General features: G+C 46.0%; 1 protein-coding gene across 1 annotated transcript; it reads right to left on the reverse strand.

The window, feature by feature from the left end:
- Positions 1-1,286: 1,286 nt before the first annotated feature.
- LOC139609187 (uncharacterized) lies at positions 1,287-7,243 on the reverse strand. The gene is made up of 10 exons (XM_071463472.1): positions 7,220-7,243; positions 6,934-7,061; positions 6,561-6,657; positions 6,355-6,475; positions 5,307-6,263; positions 4,586-4,769; positions 4,211-4,434; positions 4,053-4,124; positions 3,765-3,937; positions 1,287-3,322 (listed from the first exon to the last, which is right to left on the reverse strand). The coding sequence occupies exons 1-10, from the start codon at positions 7,220-7,222 to the stop codon at positions 1,907-1,909; spliced, it is 3,375 nt and encodes a 1,124-aa protein (XP_071319573.1). The 5' UTR covers positions 7,223-7,243; the 3' UTR covers positions 1,287-1,906.
- Between the last annotated feature and the right edge of the window lie 12,004 nt (positions 7,244-19,247).

Genomic DNA, 19,247 nt, shown 5'->3' on the forward strand with positions numbered 1-19,247 from the left:
TTAAATTTAAAATTGTCTTGGGTTAGTATCCTTTCATTTTTGATATACTTCTTACACTCTGTATTTAACCTATTAATATTTATTTATCATCTTAGTATTTATTCTTATCACATTCAATTGTTAAATTTATGATCTTAGATTCTTTCCAATGAAATTTTAACTCTCCTTTGATTTTGCTCTACCTGTTGAGAAGATGGTGTCGGTACTCAGAAGGAAGTTTTTAACAAGCCTCCCCTTTCCGTCGCCTGTTGCTGAGACATACTGGGGTGGCATAGTGGTGGAAACACAGGACCTTGGTTCAGAAACCCATGGTTCAAACCCAGCTAGTGGCATGAGTTGCTTTTGGCACTTGGCTACCACATATTTTGTTCCCCCCCCCCCCCCCCTTTTTTTTTTTTTTCTTTTTTTTTTTTTTTTTTTTTTTTTTTTCTCCTTTTCTTACCCCTTTCCACTATCCTACGCTAACCATAACCCCACCTTAACCCTACCAACGTTTTATTTATCTCTAACATTGACCTGACCTCTACCCTAACCATAACCCCACCCCACTTGAACCCTAATCTTAACCTTTGACCTCACAACTTATCCCAACCCTATACTAACCATAACCCCACCTTCACCCTACCAACGTTTTACTGATCCCTAACGTTGACCTGACCTCTACCCTAACCATAACCTCACCCCACCTCATCCCTAACCTCAACCTTTGACCCCACAACTTATCCCAACCTACCCTAACCCTATCATTGACCTTTACCGGTCAGTGAGACTGGAGCCCTTGATGGTGTACTGGATAAGACTGTGGACACTGACACGGGAGACCTGGGTTCAAACCCAGGTTGTAACCTCTATCCAATAGGGGTCCACAGTCTGAAAAAGATTTCACCAGTCTAATCCTACCATCATTCTTACGGCTGCCCTTGTTTTATCCCTTCTCAGCTCCTTTTATTTTAATTTTTAGAATTTTACCATTATTTTAAACCATAACCCTCTTAAAATGGATCATGGTTTCCTGGGTCCCCCCGGTGGTGTAGGGGTTAGGGTTGTGGACCCCCAAACAGATGACTGGGGTTCAAAACCCAGCCCTAGCAAAAGAGCAGTATTGCCTAACAAAATACTAAAACACTAAGGAATCCACAGCCCAACCCCCACCACCCCTAAGTGAATTTTAAGCACCTGGTACTATCTTAAAAGAGACCTATTTTAATGTTTTTAATGGGTCCTCGTGTGCCCGTGCCCTTCGCAGCCCTCCCAAGAGTGCTGCGCCTTTTACCTAACCTAACCGTCCAGAATCTGGAAGCTGCCCCAAGCCTAAATACCGCCGATAAGCTGGAATATGGAAGACGGAACTGTCCAGAATCCGGAAGCTGCCCCAAGCCTAAATACCGTCGATAAGCGAGAATATGGAAGCTGAACTGTCCGGATTGTGGAAGCTGATACTGTCCAGAATCCGGAAGCTGCCCCAAGCCTAAATACCACCAGTAAGCGAGAATATGGAAGCTGAACTGTCGAGAATATGGAAGTTGAACTGTCCAGAATCCGGAAGCTGCCCCAAGCCTAAATACCACCAATAAGCGAGAATATGGAAGCTGAACTGCCCAGAATGTGGAAGCTGAACTGCCCAGAATGTGGAAGCTGAATTGTCCAGAATCTGGAAGTTGCCCCAAGTCTAATAACTGGAACCAACACCCATGTGCAGTTGGCAGAAAAAAAAATGCTTTATTATCCTTACAGAAAAGCAGTATGAGTGTTCTCCTGACCCCGACATAATGAAAACTGTTGCTGGTATATAACATAATGTAAGAACATAGTGGCAAAAGAAAACAATTTACATAATTACTGTACATAATTTTTCTTACCAGCACTTCGTTTTTTGAAATATGTACTCAAAAATGTAAACACAGCCTCAGCGGCCTCGGCGACCTCGACCTCGGCCTCTGCGGCTTCGGCAGCGGCCCTCTTTGGCCTCAGCGGCCCTAGCCTCGCCTTCGGTGGCCTCGGCGGCCTTGGCCTCAGCATTCTCTGCTGCCTCAGTGGCCTCGGCTTCTGCAGCCTCAGCAGCTTCGGCCTCTGCGGCCTCTGCGGCTTCAGCTTCGGCCTCTGCGGCTTCAGCTTCGGCCTCTGCGGCCTCTGCGGCTTCAGCTTCGGCCTCTGCGGCCTCAGCGTCTTCAGCCTCGGCGTCTTCAGCCTCAGTGGCTTTGGCCTCTGCAGCCTCAGCCTCTACGGCTTCAGCCTCTGCAGCCTCGGCCTCAGCGGCTTTAGCCTCTGCCACTTCAGCAGCTTCGGCCTCAGTGGCTTCGGCCTCTGCAGCCTCAGCCTCTTCAGCCTCTGCCACCTCAGCAGCTTCGGCCTCAGCGGGCTCAGCTTCTTCTGCCTCGGCGGCCTCGGCTCCTCCTTCCAGGCAGGAAGCTTGGTCTTCCTCAAGATGCTGGCTGAGGGGTGTGGGTGGAACAGGTGGCATGGCCGTGGTGGCCGTGGGCTTCAGCTTGGACGGGGTGGTCAGGGCTCCATCGGTGGCCTCAAGCTGACTGGAAGGTGGCCTCCCTTTGCCATCTTTTGGCACGTTCAAGACAATGCTGAACTCCTTGAGGTGTGGGTGGCTGTTGCACAGCCTTTGGAGCGTGACTTCGATTTTGGAGGGTGTGGCTGTGGCTACTGGCGACATCAAGTTGGCCTTGGGCTTCCGCTTGGAAGAGGTAGACTGGACGGGGCTGAAAAGCTTCCTCTTGAGCCGGGAATGACGCTGGCTCCTGATCCTCAGCTCCTCAGAAGAGAGTGAGCTGAGTGAGCTGGATTCAGGCTCGTCATCGTACACTGGTTCCTCGCCATCATCGCTGGTCTCAGAGGAGAGGGAGTAGGACGACTCTTCTTCATCATCGCAGACTTTGGATTGGCGCTTTGCCTTGGCTTTACGTTTTTCACACTTGAGCGCCTTCATCCGTAGTCTGCGACTGTCATAAGCCGACTCTCTGCTGGGGAGCGCCACATAAAACCTTTCTGCAGTGGTGGGGTCATGACACATTGCCCGGGCCACCTTCCTCCTCTCTGTCTCCGACAAGTGCCGCTCAGCCTGAGTGGCCACACTGCTGCGGATCAAGTTGAAACTGACGGGGCCCTTGAGCCCGGCATCAATCCATGCAAGATGGAGGAAGTTTGATGGTTTGCTTATCCTGCAGCCCTGGAATGTGTGAAAGATATTGGCACTGTCCTTTCTTCCGATGCAGCATTTTCCGTCGTGGAGCCAGCGAAGCCAGCTAAATTCCACGCAGTTGAGCACCAGTGAAGCCTGTCCAAAAGTCCTGACGGACTTGTGCTCATCCACCTGTCAGTGAGAGAGAGAGAGAGAGAGAGAACAGCCGTAATTTGGCATACTTCCAAATAATGTGTTTCCAATTTAAGTAGTAATGACTGAAAAAAATGGAAGGCTTCCAAATTCCGCACTTCCAGGTCAGAACTGTCCAGAATCTGGAAGTTGCCCCAAGCCTAAACCAACAGTAAGCGAGAATGTGGAAGGATGGAATCGCCCATAATCTGGAAGCTGCCCCAAGTCTAACACTGATGGTAAGCGAGAATGTGGAAGGATGGAATTATCCAGAATCTGGAAGGTGCCCCGAGTCTAACACCGATGGTAAGCGAGAAAGCGGAAGGCTTCCAAATTCTGCCCCTTCCAACCGAAGTTGGAAATGTCCAGAATCTGGAAGCTGCCCCCAGCCTAACACCGAGGGTAAGTAAGCCAGAACGTGGAAGGAAGAGTGACTACTCACCAAGACCTGGAATCTGGTGCCATTATTCCACTGGTCCGCGTTGGCCACATGCTCCTTTAGCATGCTTGTAAGCACCACTGACCGGTGGCCACTAATGATACACAGGTAACCCATCAAGTAACCCATGAGAGTGGAATGTTCATTTTTCTTAAATCCCTCTTTGTCTATGGCATCTGAAAAGGCAAGGCAAAGCAAGGAAGCTTTATTTGTATAGCCTTTTTTCACCAACAGTTGGTCTCCAGAGCAACAGAGGAGGGATCCCTAACCCAGGACGGGCAGGCATCTTACCCATCAGCATGGGGATCCGTCTCTTGGCAGCGTAAAGGAAACTCAGTTCCTGCTCTGAATCTAGTTGGTTGTCTGCAAAGAAGAGAAGGGAGGAGGAGGAGGGTTAGCCCCCCGCGAGAAGGGAATGGTGAATGTCGACACGCAATAAAAGAACTCACTGGTCTTTAGCCGCTTGACCCGCTGTTGCCGGACGACAACATCCCTTCTAACCTCGGCTTGGAGCCTGGTCAGCTCATACAGTACACGGTCAATGTCCTCCACCTTCAGTCTGCTCTCTTCCAAGAAAACATTTTTGACGTGATTGTAGAGGCTGACGATGTTTATCATCATGTTGCGGATAGTGGTTGGCATATATCCTTTGTTCTTCAGGTAAGACGGGTATCTGTGGAAGAGAGTGCAAGAGAGGTGCAACCAACAGGCAGTCTTATTTGTATAGCCCAAACAGTTTGTCTCAAAGTACGGCATCATGAGATGATGCTGGGCTTTCACCCTTGCCTGGCTGACCACACACACACAGACAGACACACACTTACTTCCTGAGCTTGTCCATCCGGGCAAGAAAGCGCAAGTCCTGCCTTGTGGCACTTTCAGGCAGGCTGCCCACCATGTATAAACAGAACCGGAAGCAATGAGTAGCGACCTGCTTCGCATTGTCGATTGCTTTCTGGCCCTTACGGCCCCCCAGCTTGTACTCCCGCAGATCATCAATGGCTTTTTCTGTGGGGGGAGGGGCACAGGACAAAGAAGGTTTTTCCATATCTTGCACTTCCAATTTCTGTAATAAGAATCGAGAATGTGGAACGCTTCCAGATTTTGCACTTCCAAGTTGGAACTGTCCAGAATCTGGAAGCTGCCCCGAGCCTAAACCATCAGTAGGGGGGAATGAGGAAGGATGGAATCGTCCAAAATCTGGAAGTTGCCCCAAGCCTAACCCGACGGTAAGCGAGAATGTGGAAGGCTTCCAAATTCTGCCCTTCCAAGTCGCAACTGTCCAGAATCTGGAAGCTGCCCCGAGCCTAAACCAACAGTAAGTGAGAATGTGGAAGGATGGAATCATCCAGAATCTGGAAGCTGCCCCGAGCCTAACCCTGAGAATGTGGAAGGCTTCCAAATTCTGCCCTTCCAAGTCAGAACTGTCCGGAATCTGGAAGCTGCCCCGAGCCTAAACCAACGGTAAGTGAGAATGTGGAATTATCCAGAATCTGGAAACTGACCACTGAAATCTGACAGACCAAAAAACAAAGGCACACTTACCATACAGCGTCCCCTTCATCCCGCCCTTCATCACTGTTTCTCCTTTTAGGGCGGAGTCGGGGGTCTTTTGAAGCATCTCCCGCCACACTTGCTTCTCGGCTGTCGATGACTGGATGAGAGAGGATGTCCCAGCTGACAACGTGGAGGTCCCAGCCGCTGCCGCCACTGCTGGAGCTTCCTTTGACATCTTCTTCAAGGCGGCTTCCAGCACCTCCACCCGCTTCATCAGTTCTAGACATTTACAGCTGCAGCAGGATGATGGATCGTTGTTATTCCCGTCCTTGTGCTGGGAACTGTAAAGTTGGAAACTGGATGGGCCAGACGTCGCCGAAGATGTCCTCTGCCACCGACCCAGGGTGGCGGCGGCAGTGGCAGCACCAGCAGATGATGACGAATGGGCAGATAGCATAGCCGAAGGCGTCCCCGGCCAACCCTGCGTGAGGTAAGCAGAGGATGAGGCCCGGCAGACAGACGGCAGAGCCAAGGGACTCCTCTGCTGACCCTGGGTGGTGGCCGCAGTTGATGCGGACGGGCTGGACGGCGGAGCTGGAGGCGTCTGATACTGCTCCTGCTCCTCCTCTGCCACTGCTACGGCCTCCTCTTCTTCTTCCTCCTCGTCCAGCAAGACCTCTTCCTCCTCCTCCTCCACCATCTCCTCCTCCTCGTCCACCATCTCCTCCTCCTCCACTACTGCCACCTCCTCCCCCACTACTGCCACCTCCTCGTCCTCTTCTTCCTCCGCCATTACCGCCTCCTGTTCTTCCTCCTCCATCTCCTCTTCCTCCAGGCTGACCTGCGATGAAGTCTTGAGAAGGGTAGGTGGGTGGCCTGGCTGTCCGGACGAGTCGGGATGCACCACCTGGGTGTCTCGCGCTGTGCTGCTGCTCGTGCTGGTGGCAGGCCTGGAGAGCGTCACCCTGGGGGATGCTCCGGTCATGTCCATGGCTCCATCGTCGTCTGGAGGATGAAGCAAGCGCACACCTGATTTTGGCTCACTGCTGCTCTTTCCTAAACCTAAACTCATCTTGGTGGGTGGACAGGGCCTTACCTGGATCACTGAGAGCCCCAAGAGTCGAGACCATGGGCGGGTAGGGGTCAGTCGCCCGGAGGTCGGCAAACTCTCGGGCAATGGCCAGCCTCCTCGCCTCTATCATCATTGGCTCTCGTTCCTGCATGGTAAAGTCGGTCAGATGACGACGACCCAGTGTTTGACATTGGATGGCGAGGCAGCTGAACTTAGCGAGCTGGACTTACCGCAGCTGACATGATTTGGTGGCCAACCTGGAGGTGTTTGTCCAGGCGCACGAGGCGTCCCCTGGAACAGATTGGACAGTCCAAGGGCACCGTAGTTCTGCCGTAAGTAAGAGAAGAGAAAGGCAGTTTTGTATGCTAATAAGCGAAAATATGGAAGGCTTCCAAATTTTGCACTTCCAAGCTGAAGCTGTCCAGAATGTGGAAGCTGAACTGTCCAGAATGTGGAAGCTGGAGCTGTCCAGATTCGGGAAGCTGCCCCAAGCCTAAACCCTCAGTGGTACACTGTCCAAACGGACAGTGCATAAAGCACAAAATACAAACAGACGAAATGTGCATGCATGCATGGAAACAGCATGATGATGCATCTCCTTACCTGGCATTCCCATACTTCATCAGCAGCGCCAGCTCGGCCCTGTTCGGTACGGTGTGTGCACATTGTAGGTGTTGTTTGAGTCTCGAATAGCTGCGATAGCATAATGCACACAGCTTCGGAATGCTTGGCTGCAGGTGATGGATGTAAAACAGACAGATGGAAAACAGGCAGGCAGGCAGGACCAGGTCATGGATGGATGGATGGATGGATGAATGGATGCATGGATGGATGGAACTCAGCCAGACGGGCAGGCAATTAAGCACAGCTGGTGCTAGGCTCTACTTACCATATTTTCAGGCAGACAGGCAACCTCGGTCCTGAAAAGCAATAATGTTGCAGAATTTGGAAGCAGGATTGGTGAAAATATGGAAGCAAACCATGTGCTTCCACATTCCTATAAGTTACACTAGCGTTAGCGTGCTAATTAGCTCTCGAAATTAGCATGTTTTGAAAGCTTCAAAAATGGCTCCATTTCACACACAAAGAGCACACAACCTGCCTCAATCAGCACATAACATGTCAAAGCAGAGGCACACACACACCAGGGCAATTAGCTAGCCAAATTGTCATTTTTTGAAATCCTCCAAAACGGCAAACAAATGGGTTTTTCCACAACACAAATGGACACTTACCTGCGTTTACCGGCTTCTGCACGACAGTACTTCCTGTAGACACACAGGAAGCTGTCACATGGTGGGCGGGTTGGGGACGGAATATACGTTAACAGGTGAGAAAGTGGAAGATTCCACATTCTCACCTGTTACTTTAAATTCGATTTCTACAGCAACTGGTGAGAAGATGGAATGCATACAGATACTGTTCTTGTGTGTGTATTTGATGTGATGATGAAAAACAGACAAAGACAGACAGACAGATAGACCTCATTCTCTCTTGTATTTGTTCAGCTGACTTACAGACCTTGACTATTACCTTGATTTTGCTTACTCTATCCCAATGTACATTATTAATGAACTGTCCAGAATCTGGAAGCTGCCCCAAGCCTAAATACCGCCAGTGAGCGAGAATCTGGAAGGGACTGTCCAGAATCCGGAAGCTGCCCCAAGCCTGAATACCGCCGTTAAGCGAGAATCTGGAAGAAGTAGCGAAAATATGTAACTGTCCACAATATGGAAGATGGAACTGTCCAGAATCCGGAAGCTGCCCCAAGCCTAAATACCGCCGTGAGCGAGAATCTGGAAGGGACTGTCCAGAATCTGGAAGCTTCCCCAAGCCGAAATGGCTGCTGAAAGGCGCTCTATAGTACCAGGGGCACAAGATAGTTCTAACAATTTCACGCCCCCTAGCTCAGCGGGGGAGCTGCCTAGAGATTCCGTTCCAATGACCCCACGCTCGCCTCGGGCAGACTTTTCCGTAGACGCCTGGATCATGGTTCTGGTACCTGGGGGAGCTGAGGAGCTCCGTTGGCACCTGTCCCACTGCCTCCTCTCAGGGCCTTGGCCTGCCGACCCGACGGAACGCGTGGCTAGTGAGCCCGTTCTCGCATATGTGGTGGAGGGGCCCGAGACCTTTCAGGAACAGTCGGCCCTGCACCCGTGTGCCTCTCCGTTATCCGGTTATGGCCTTTTAGGCCTCTGGGGGTCAAGAGGTCAAGCCGCTGTGCATTTATCCGGGCCCACACCCATACATGGTAACTACTGACAATGTGGAAGACACCCATATTCCTATCACTTACCATGCATTTTGGACGGCGGCCTTTTCGGACTTTGATGCCCCCTAGTGTGGTGGGGGGGCACCTAGAGACCCGCCTCCGCCGTCCCTGCGCTTGCCGCGACCCGCCCTTTCCGTTGACACCTGGTTCGCGTCTCTGGGTCACCGAAACCGTTCGCTCGTTAACCCATCCCCCACCCTCCTGCTCACAGCTGGGTATGAAAACAGCTTCTTTGCAGTCTGAGCCGGTGGGAAGGAGAGCTCAGAAAAAGGGCCGCTGAGGGCTTCAGAGGGTCTAAAACCCATCCTAACCCTGGGTATATCCGAAGCCACGGCCCGTGGCTGTCACCTCCCCCCCTGTCCACCCCCTTCGTTTCACCTCAAAAGGTCAAAGGTCAAACCCATGGTAACTAGTTCAAATATGGTGGTCTTCCATAATACAATCACTTAACATCCATTTCCCCTGACTGCGCCCCCTCCTGAGGATGGAGCAGGAGGAGCTGCTGCTAAACACTAGGTGAGAGCGGGAGAAGCTGCTGGCAGACACTAGGTGAGACATCCTATAAGCTTCATCCTGCCCAGACGGCAGGATGGAGCAGGAGATGCTGCTGGTGAACACTAGGTGAGAACTAGGTGAGAGCAGGAGAAGCTGCTGGTAAACACTCGGTGAGACACTTTACAAGCTCCATCCTGCCTGGAGTTTAGAGAGGAGGATGGAGCAGGAGGAGCTGCTGCTAAACACTAGGTGAGAGCGGGAGAAGCTGCTGGCAAACACTAGGTGAGACATCCTATAAGCTTCATCCTGCCCAGAGAGCAGGATGGAGCAGGAGATGCTGCTGGTGAACACTAGGTGAGAACTAGGTGAGAGCAGGAGGAGCTCCACGTGTTCTGGGCCCCTGCCGCCCAAGCGGGAGTGGTTTGGCCGCCTGTTAGGATACACCCATATGCGCCGGAAAAAAATCAATGCTAACTAGTGAGAATATGGTGCATTCCATATTCTCACTAGTTACAATGAAAATTAGCTCTCGCGGTTCGATGGCCCCGCCCTGCCCCTCTCGACCACGCCCCCTGACGCCGGCCCCTCCCCGCCACTTCTCCCGGCCCCGCCCCCTCTGCCCATCCACACCTCTTCAAAACACTCCCCGGGCCCCCTGGACGCCCCGCCCCGGCCACGCCCCAGCTCCGCCCCCTACTCCGCCCCCCCAATCGCCGCTCCCCGCTCCACTCCTCCGTCTACACCTTTCCTTGCGCGAAACCCTCTCCGGACACCTGCCCCTGCGTAACCAAGCCCCCAGCCTCTCCCGCCCAACTGACGCGGCCCACGCCGGCCCCTCCCTCGATCGGAAACGCCCACCCAAAGTCCTTCCATATTCCCATCCGCCGCCAGCACTCGCCGCGGTAAGGACGCCCTTCCACAAAACGCCTAGGCTTCCAAGTCCCATAAGACCCCATTCATTCGCCTCTCATTCGCAGTTCTATGCCGCCATCTACTGGTCGCCAGATTCCAAATTCCAACTTCTCACTAATTAGTACATAAAGTGGAAGCAGATTCCAACTTGAAGCAGAATGAATGTGTTGGCCCCTAACCCTAACCCTAACCCTAACCCTAACCCTGGCAGACTCAAGGAAGAACCATTCCATGGAGTGTGCATTGCTCAGGGGACCCTTTCTGGACCCCAGAGCCAAATTATTTATTCCTAACCCTAACCCTATGACTTGGATTTGTAGAGGACAAAGCAGAGCTACATACCCATTCATTTTTACAACGTTGCTTAAAAATAGCAGGGTCCTATTAATCATGGAGGACTGATGTTGGTGACATGCTGCTCATAGTATTCATTTTTTGTGGACACAGTGTTAAGGTGGGGATGAAGAAGAGGTGAAAATGTAGAGGATGAAGATGAGGAGCTGGTGATGTATTGCTCATTTCCTGCTGCTGTTTTCACTGCAACCTCTGACCATCTGTAAAGTTGCCACTTGTCCCAATAACTGAAATGTATACTGAGTGAGAGAGAAAGCTGCCCATTAACTCAAGTGGAGCAGAAATACAGAGGCTGTCAGCCAATCACTGTCACAGCCAATACACACACACACACACACACACACACACACTCGTTAGTAGAGAAAGTAACACATACATACACATATTAACACAAAAGCACACACACACACACACACACACACACTCTGATGTAATTAGTACAGTCAGGTTTCACTTCATGTCTGCAGTAGGGAAGGACTAGGAGAACTAACATCCTTTTGAACATTGAAATTACCTTTCCAGGTGTCAATCATAACTTATCATCTTCACCAGAAATAAAACATTGAGGCTGGTTAGGATGATTTGTAACAAAGAAAAAGATGCACAAACACACAACCAAAAGAAATCTATATAAAAAATGTTAAAGGAAAGAAAGAAACAATGTGATGGTGATTGGTGATCGACTTGTTTGAACTGACTCTTTTCAAATGTCTGTGTTTTTGCCTTGTACAGGTTAAATAAAGTTTTGATCAGTTAATCCACACATTAAGCATCCCTATGAAAAAACAATGAAAACATAGTTTAAACAGCCATTATCTTGACAAAGAAACATTTATAGCAGATGTTTACCTTTATCAAGAACAACCCACCAACTTCAGTTTACATGGTTCAGTCAGTATTAAATTTTAAAGTGAGTGCAAATGATTAAGGTAAGAATCATATATCACCCAATCTGAGCTGTGATACATCACAAACATCCAGATATGATCTAATGGAGTTGAATGTTGGAACGATTTTAAAAACCTCTGGGAAAAAAAAAAAATTATTTTATTTACATTTCTTCAGAGTCAGACAGGTGGTTTTGTCTGTTTATAATTGAGGCTGCTAAACTCAGGAGAACACATTGAATTTTATACTTTCTCTTTCTGTCTGTTTTCTGGTGATAAGGCAGGACTGATGTCACTTCCTCCTGTGACACAAAACAATACTGATTGGCTGCGGAGATCCAACTGAGACACACACACACACACACACACACACACACACACACACACACACACAGTTCTCACCCAGCTTTTTGTTTTCTGTAGTGTTGGATGTGATGTAACCTTGGCGACAAGGAGTTGCCATGGGAATGCTGCAGCTCTCTGTTTTTTAGTCTATGACATCAGAAACCTAAGCTCCACCCAAAAAAGTTGTTATTAAAATGTTGTTGGAGGATAATTAGAGTGTACACCTATCTGTCCATCTCTCTGTGAACAGAACAACTGGAGACAAAAATCTCAAAAGTCTACAGAGTAAAACTTGTAACTATAACATACAATTAATGTGAAGAAAAAAATAACTTCAAGAGGTAGAACAAGCAACAAGATACATAAAGTGACTGACAGTAAGAGGAACCTCCACCAGGAACATGAAAGAACAGGTGAAACACATCAGGATGGGGAAGACCATCACAGAAGCAGGAAAAAACTAAGGACGTAAAACAAACGACAGACACACAAGGTTGTTATTTTAAAGTAAACAGGAAATAATTGTGCAAAGAGTCACTTAGAGTCTTAAAATACTTATTCCTACACAGGACATATAAAGACATAATGAAACAACAATATATATTAATGTCAGGTCTGCACCTGATTCTGTAAAGAGCCTTGAGATAATGCCTGTTGTAATTTGGAGCTATATAAAGTGAATTGATCACCTGAACCTGCTGCCATGAACAATGTGACTATAGTTACGTTATAATGTGACGGGTACAATGACGGGTAACAGTTCCTCTACATATGAATCTCCTTCATTAGAAACATGAGTCCAAACAGTTTGATTTTCTAGCTTTCTCTAGCAGTTTGAAGCTCTAGCATAAGTTCAATCAGGAAGACCTATCCTCTTGCATGCATATGCTGTATATAATCCTGATTAGGGCACACCTCTTCTCACATATTCACTCATTATTCCCTCATTGTTCCGGCCCATGGCTGTCATCTGCAGCCCTAACCCTCTGTTCGGACAGCTGTTCACAACTAACCAATAGCAGGGCAACACACTTTCTCGTTAGCCTACCATCTGTTGGTGCTCCCTTTTTAAAGATGTTCCTTCTCAGTTTTAGTTTCCTGCTCTGCTGACGTGCGCCCCTCCTCCTCCCCAATCTCCACCTGCTTCCAGAGTTGTCACAGTCACTGGAGCCAACAAAGGAGAACCCAGAAGCACGACAAAGAGACAGGCAAGTAGCAGGGGAAGATCAGTTTACTAGTTCCAGAAAACAGGCAGAGTCAAAACCAGGAGATCAGAATCAGGCAAACAAATCCGACAGGGAGCAGGCAGGTATTCGGAGTCCAAGAAAGGCAAAACTGGGTCAGAGCAGGAAGGCAGTACTGGGAAATGCTGGAAAGCTTGGCAACGAAGAACACAAGACAATCTGGCAGGGAACAAATGAAAATGGACTGGTATATATACTGAGGAACTAATGAGCAAATGGACTGCAGGTGAGGAGGAGATGGGCGGGGAAAACCAGGTGAGGGAAATGAGTAGATTGTATGGCAGGGAGTGAAGGCAGGATCTGAAATGACAGGAGAGTTAGTGACGTGACATGGAACCAAAATAAAAACAAACTAAAGAGTTAGTGTAGCTATGTTACAATAGTTCTCCAATTCCAGTTATCCCATCCATCCTCACAGGGATCGTTAGCCATAATCCATCTCAGAGGGATCTTCAGTCTTCTCAGTGTCAGAGGGTTCTTCGGCATCTCTACATCAGAGGTCTCTCAGCCATCCCATCGTTGAGGGATCTTCAACCTTATCAGTTTCATAGCATTCTCAGCCATCTTCAGCATCATAAGTTCTTCGGCCATCATCGGCATCAGAGGGACAGTCAGCCGCCACCACCACCAATGTCTGGTCTCAGGGGGGATTATATACATATGCGCACATGTATTTTGCTGCTGCTCATCCCAACCCTAAACATCTCCCCTATGAGACCAAGCACCAAAGTCTATAATTTCAGCACTATTCATCACATATCTTGTCTAATTAAAATATTTACTTTTACTTCATTCACTTGTCTCTCCTGACTGAAATGATGTTACAGAAGCAGTCTGTTTAATTCTGAACCAAGACAAATGGCTTTTAGAGTCATGTCACATCACTGGCTGATTTTTCTGGTTCAATAGAAAATCTGTCTTCAGGGCTGAATTACTCATTAAGATGTTTTTTGTTTCAAGGCAGAGAAAGTTTGAGTGAAAAGCTGGATGCTCTCTGCTCTGCGGCTGATTGGGTAACAAGAGTCTGCAAGTCTAACAAAGCATCAACCTCATTAATAACTGAGACTCTGAGCCAAATGACAATCTCTGTTACTCTTGCAGTGACTAAAATCTACATCATTTGTGACTATTTTCGGTTTTACATTTATGTATTGTTACACAGACTCAGACAGTGAGCCAAATCACATCGGCAACCAATATAAAGACAATCAAATGGATCAATAAGAAACAAAATTACCAAAATAACTACATCTCTAAAAAGTAGAGAATAAACCAACAATTAAATAATACAAATCTGAATGTGATCAGTATCAGAGCATGTTTCTGGTGTAGACACTGTATTCTCTCTGGGATTTACCTGGGCTATAGTTTGGATGATTAACTGGTGTCATTTTAATACTAGGATTTAAGTGGGAAATAGAAACAATAAGTGAAGTAAAGTATTAATGATTACTGTTCACTATTTAATAATTACTAAATAATAAATAATAATTTCTATTTATTGTTATTGTTACAATTGATAGTTCCCTCAGTAGACTCACTGGTTACTGTCATTTTTTTTTTTTTGAAGTAATGACATGAAATATTCAATATAATCAGGTTGAAAATCATGAACATCTTTAAGCACTTGAAGATCTAATAATCACTAAAGCCCATATCATACAAGAGAGCCAATTAAAACAAATTGAATTGAGTAACACATTCCACCTTAAAAATCTAAAAGGTAGGAAACATTCTTTCATTCATCATTTGCTCTTCATGGGGTGATAATTGATTACAATTTTTCTCAGTTGCTTTGGTGCATTTCACAGAACAGAATTGAAATTCTTGAAATTGCTCATTCAATCTCCACATCCTCTAGTCACTTGTGCACATCATAACAACAATTTCTTGTTCATTTTGTCATTTTTCAAATTATTTCGTACATTCATGCAGATGATTATGTACAATTGGCAGTTGTTTCATACATCATTGGTTGTTTAGGTCATGATGATCAAAATGCATTGTACTAGCCCTCAGTTCAATAATCTTACCCTCCAAACCGACTTGTAATTTGTTCATTGTGTAAGTCATTGCATGCAAAAGTGTTGAACTAGTTGTCATAATTTGTCAAGTATATTTTATACATTTCTACAAGACTTTTTTGGTAAATTTATTCTGAATACATAAATTACTCTCAGGTGAAACCAATTAAATTTTTAGGAAGGGGAATGTATGAGGTGTTAGATCAACCAATGACCAAGCAGTTCTCTAAAATTGCTGATGAAACTTCAATTGGCGAGCGTTTAAAGACAAGGCAAAATGGAGCATGGAAGAACAGCAAAGAAATGAAACCCACAAAATGGAGAACAGCAAGGAAATGAATGGGGCCAACAGTGCGGAAGAAGACTTACGTTGCATGGCATAAGGGAAAGGAGTCAAAACAGAGAAAGGGGTAGAAGTGGTCAAGGACATAGACATGTTCCTGATGAAATAAGGGCCACAATTGTGGACCATGTTATTAATCATGGCTTTTAAATGGCCGAGGCAGGTCGAAGGGTACAACCAAATATTGGGAGAACTGTATCCTCAATCATTCAGACATTTCGCAGAGAGAATAGGTGTCTAAATCAACAATTTGAACTGTATATATTACAGTATAATGTTACAACATTTATTGGCATTTTACAGCATAGACTAAATATGTTATACTATATATAGGGGCAGGGTACATACAGTATATACTGAAATGTTACTGTTGTGCACTCAGTCTTGTATTTTTACTGTAACACATAGGACTACAAGACTTCCTCAAAGGGGTGGCAGAGGGCCCATTTTCACTCCTCAACAGGAAGAGGCTATTTGTGCTATGGTCATAGCAAATAATGCAATAAGACTTAGAAAGATACAGACTGCCATTATCGCTGACAGCAATGTCTTTGTGAACATCCAGCCCGTCAGCATCTCAACTATTGACAGAGTGCTGAGAAGACACCAAATGAGTATGAAGCAGTTATACTATGTACCATTTTAAAAGAACAATGACAGAGTGAAGGAACTATGGTACCAGAATGTGCAGGTAAACAGCTCTGAGCTAATAATAACTGTAATCTACTGTACAGTAAACAGTACAACATCTTATAATGACTTAGTTTCACCTGCATACATTTGATTTGACTGTATTGTCTCCAAAATGAAAATGCATGTTACATGAAATTTACTGTAGTGTCTTGTTCAAAATAACATATAATGGAACTGGAATCAAGAGAACCACCTCATATTTTCATATACCTGGATGATGCTGGCTTCAACTTTGCCAAAGGAAGGAGACGTGGGCATAATCTGTTTGGACAGAGAGCTACTGTTGATGTGCCAGGCCAAAGGGGTGGGAACATCACTATGTATGCAGTTATTTCAGACAAAGGGGTGCATACTCATATTCCTCTTGTAGGGCCATACAACAGCCAACATCTGCTTACCTTCTTAGAGACCCTCTACAGGGATCTCATTCCTGAAGAGGAGAGGGGTCAAGAAAATTTACCAAAGTATGTGGTCATTTGGGATAATGTGAGTTTCCATCACTCCAACGCAATCAGGCAATTGTTTGCCAACCACCACAGGATGCTGATGGAATTCTGAACACCATATTCCCCATTCCTCAACCCAACTGAGGAGTTGTTCTCAGCTTGGAAGTGGAAGGTATATGATTGTAACCCACATACACAGATGACACTGCTTGCTGCGATGGATGCTGCATGTGAGGACATCACAGCAGATGCCTGCAGAGCCTGGATAAGACATTCTAGAAGGTTATTTCCACACTGCATTGTGAGGGAAGATATCTGTTGTGATGTGGATGAGAACATGTGGCCCAACATACAGGATCGCCAGCAACTGTAAAAAGTAGAAAGCATGTAGAGTTATATGTAAATTATGTTTCCATTTCTGATTTTGTAATTTATTTTTAATTTTATATCATTTCCTCTATGTTATAAGGTGCTGTACTGTAAATCTTTTTTCTAGCTTGCAAATGCAGTGCATGGTCTGTCAACATACTACAGTACAAACATTAAAATATTGTTCTTTAATCAGTCTCCCACAAACAGTGATGTGTAATTTTGTCCTTTTTATGTTTCTAGCCATTGTCATCCAGATGTTTTGCATAGTTTATATCAGAAAATACTTAGAGAGTACACATGTTATATTGATAAATGACTAAACATTCTGAATATCTTGTCCATAAACAATGATTCATGGACTTGGGATTCTGATGGCACTGACATGTTCACTGACATAAATATTCACTTCTGAGACATAGACTTAGTATTCTGAGCAAGTTATTCGTTTTTGCAGGTAATCCATGATGTTGTGCTGTTTGCACTAAATGTTCTGAGAAATGCACTCACTGTGCATTTCAGGATGATGTGAGAAAATGTACTAAGGCCACAGAGAAAAACTGTAATATATGTAAACTTGTGACTGTGGGAACAGTGGTTTCATAACCATCAAAATGTGCAATTCAACCAAGTGTGTGCATGCATTGGCGTGCGTCATAGGTGTTCCACAGTACTTAAACAAACAGCACTACACTTCTGGACATGAGTACTCAGTATTTCTTACTACATTATGACTTGAGGACTCAGTAGTTCTTACTAAATTATTACATGAGAACTGAATAGTCATCACTACTTTATTACATCAGTTCTCAGTGGTCATTAGTCCAATGGCATGTTGTCAGGGCATGCAAGACAAGCAGTGTTTGCCCAGTTAAAGCTAAAAATAGTCTTCAGTTAGAAAGATACTGAAGTGGAAGCGACATCTCTCCTTGAATCTAATTTCAGAAAAGCTTTCCATCCCTTAAAGGATCTGATGCCTGTTTGTATTCATCATGTAATTTACTGCCTACTTGGGGTGGCAGCAGAGTATTGTCCCTGTAAGCTAGCTGTATGTATTGTTTCTGTCATTTCGTGGGTGTGACCTTTTCCCATTGACAGTGGCTGGGGCTTGTCAGGCGGAGAGGAAAGCAGCTTAATTACTACATTATCACTCTACTGTGAAGTGAGAACAACAACAAATGGCTCAGAGGCTCCACATTTGTTGTCTGATGTGACACAAACAAACAATCAATACCAGTGTCAGAGTAGACAGTGACAGGAATTAAAACTGTGTGAACTAAACATGAATTAAGTGAATATCAGCTGAGACTTGTTGCACTCACTCACTTGTCTGTATCCTGGTCATGTTTTAGGATGATGAGCAAAAAATTTTTTTATACAGCACAGTAACCATGGGTGATACTACAGCACGTTGGAGGCTGTTGTGTTTCCATGGTGACATTAAAAGGAGTTGAAGAGAAGGGGGGAAATGGGGAGAGGTGGGGGGAGGAGGAAGATAATTGTGTTTTAGGAAACACTTTAACAAATCACAGCTGGCTGGCAGCTGACAGGCAGTGGGGTGGGGGACTGGGGTAATGGGTGTGTTTTGTGCCATCATGCCGACTGCAGCTCATTAAACAGCTTTCATCATCACAACATGACAACAGACTGAGAGACAGAGAGAAATGGAAAGATGGAGAGATGGAGGATAATAGAGGAAAATAGAAGGTTAGAAAATACTTCACCATTAAAGCTCAGCCTCTCTCGTCCCCTCCCTCTCTCTATTAGTCTTTGCTCTCAGTCTCCAGACTGAAACAACTCAATTTCACCCCTCACTAACACTTTGTGTGTGTGTGTGTGTGTGTGTGTGTGTGTGTGTGTGTGTGTGTGTGTGTGTGTGTGTGTGTGTGTGTGTGTGTGTGTGTGTGTGTGTGTTTTTGTTTGTTTGTTTATGACCAGCAGTCATTTAAAACAATGTAAAACTGCCAGCTGGAGGAGAGAGAAAAGTGAATGTGATCAAAGATTTATACAGATTTCAGTGTGGATTTCATTATGAAACATTTTGACATTTTTTAACATTTTTCTGCCCAGGATTGTTCATGTATTTGCCAGACAGCTGTCACTCATTGACACAATTATAACTCACTTTACAGAAAATGACATTAAACCTGTACCATATGTATAATGATTATAATAGTCTGAACGGTATGAACATCTCATCGCTACCTAATGTGTAAATAACATTAGAGCTGTTAACTGATCCTGGAAACTCAACCATAGTCCCTGTCATATGCTGTGTCCACACCCACCTGCGAACCTGGCCAACTTTCCCCCATCAGTTATTACCTCCATCACGGAAGTTGTTTTCATCCATGTTTGTTTGTTTGTTTTGTCAGGGCTGAACAATGGCTCGGACTCAGATGCAGACTGACACAGTAAGCAAGTTCTCAATGTCCTTTAATTAGGCGAAAGTCGGTACACAGGAGATCAGTCCACGGAGCAAAGGTATAAAAATCGGAAGGCAAAGGCAGGATCAAAAACCAAAAACAAGACA

Source organism: Trachinotus anak, unplaced genomic scaffold (genome assembly GCF_046630095.1).
Source record: "Trachinotus anak isolate AG129_WGS33_773 ecotype Australia unplaced genomic scaffold, CSIRO_AGI_Tana_v1 ptg000025l, whole genome shotgun sequence".
In the NCBI taxonomy this organism is placed as follows: domain Eukaryota; kingdom Metazoa; phylum Chordata; class Actinopteri; order Carangiformes; family Carangidae; genus Trachinotus; species Trachinotus anak.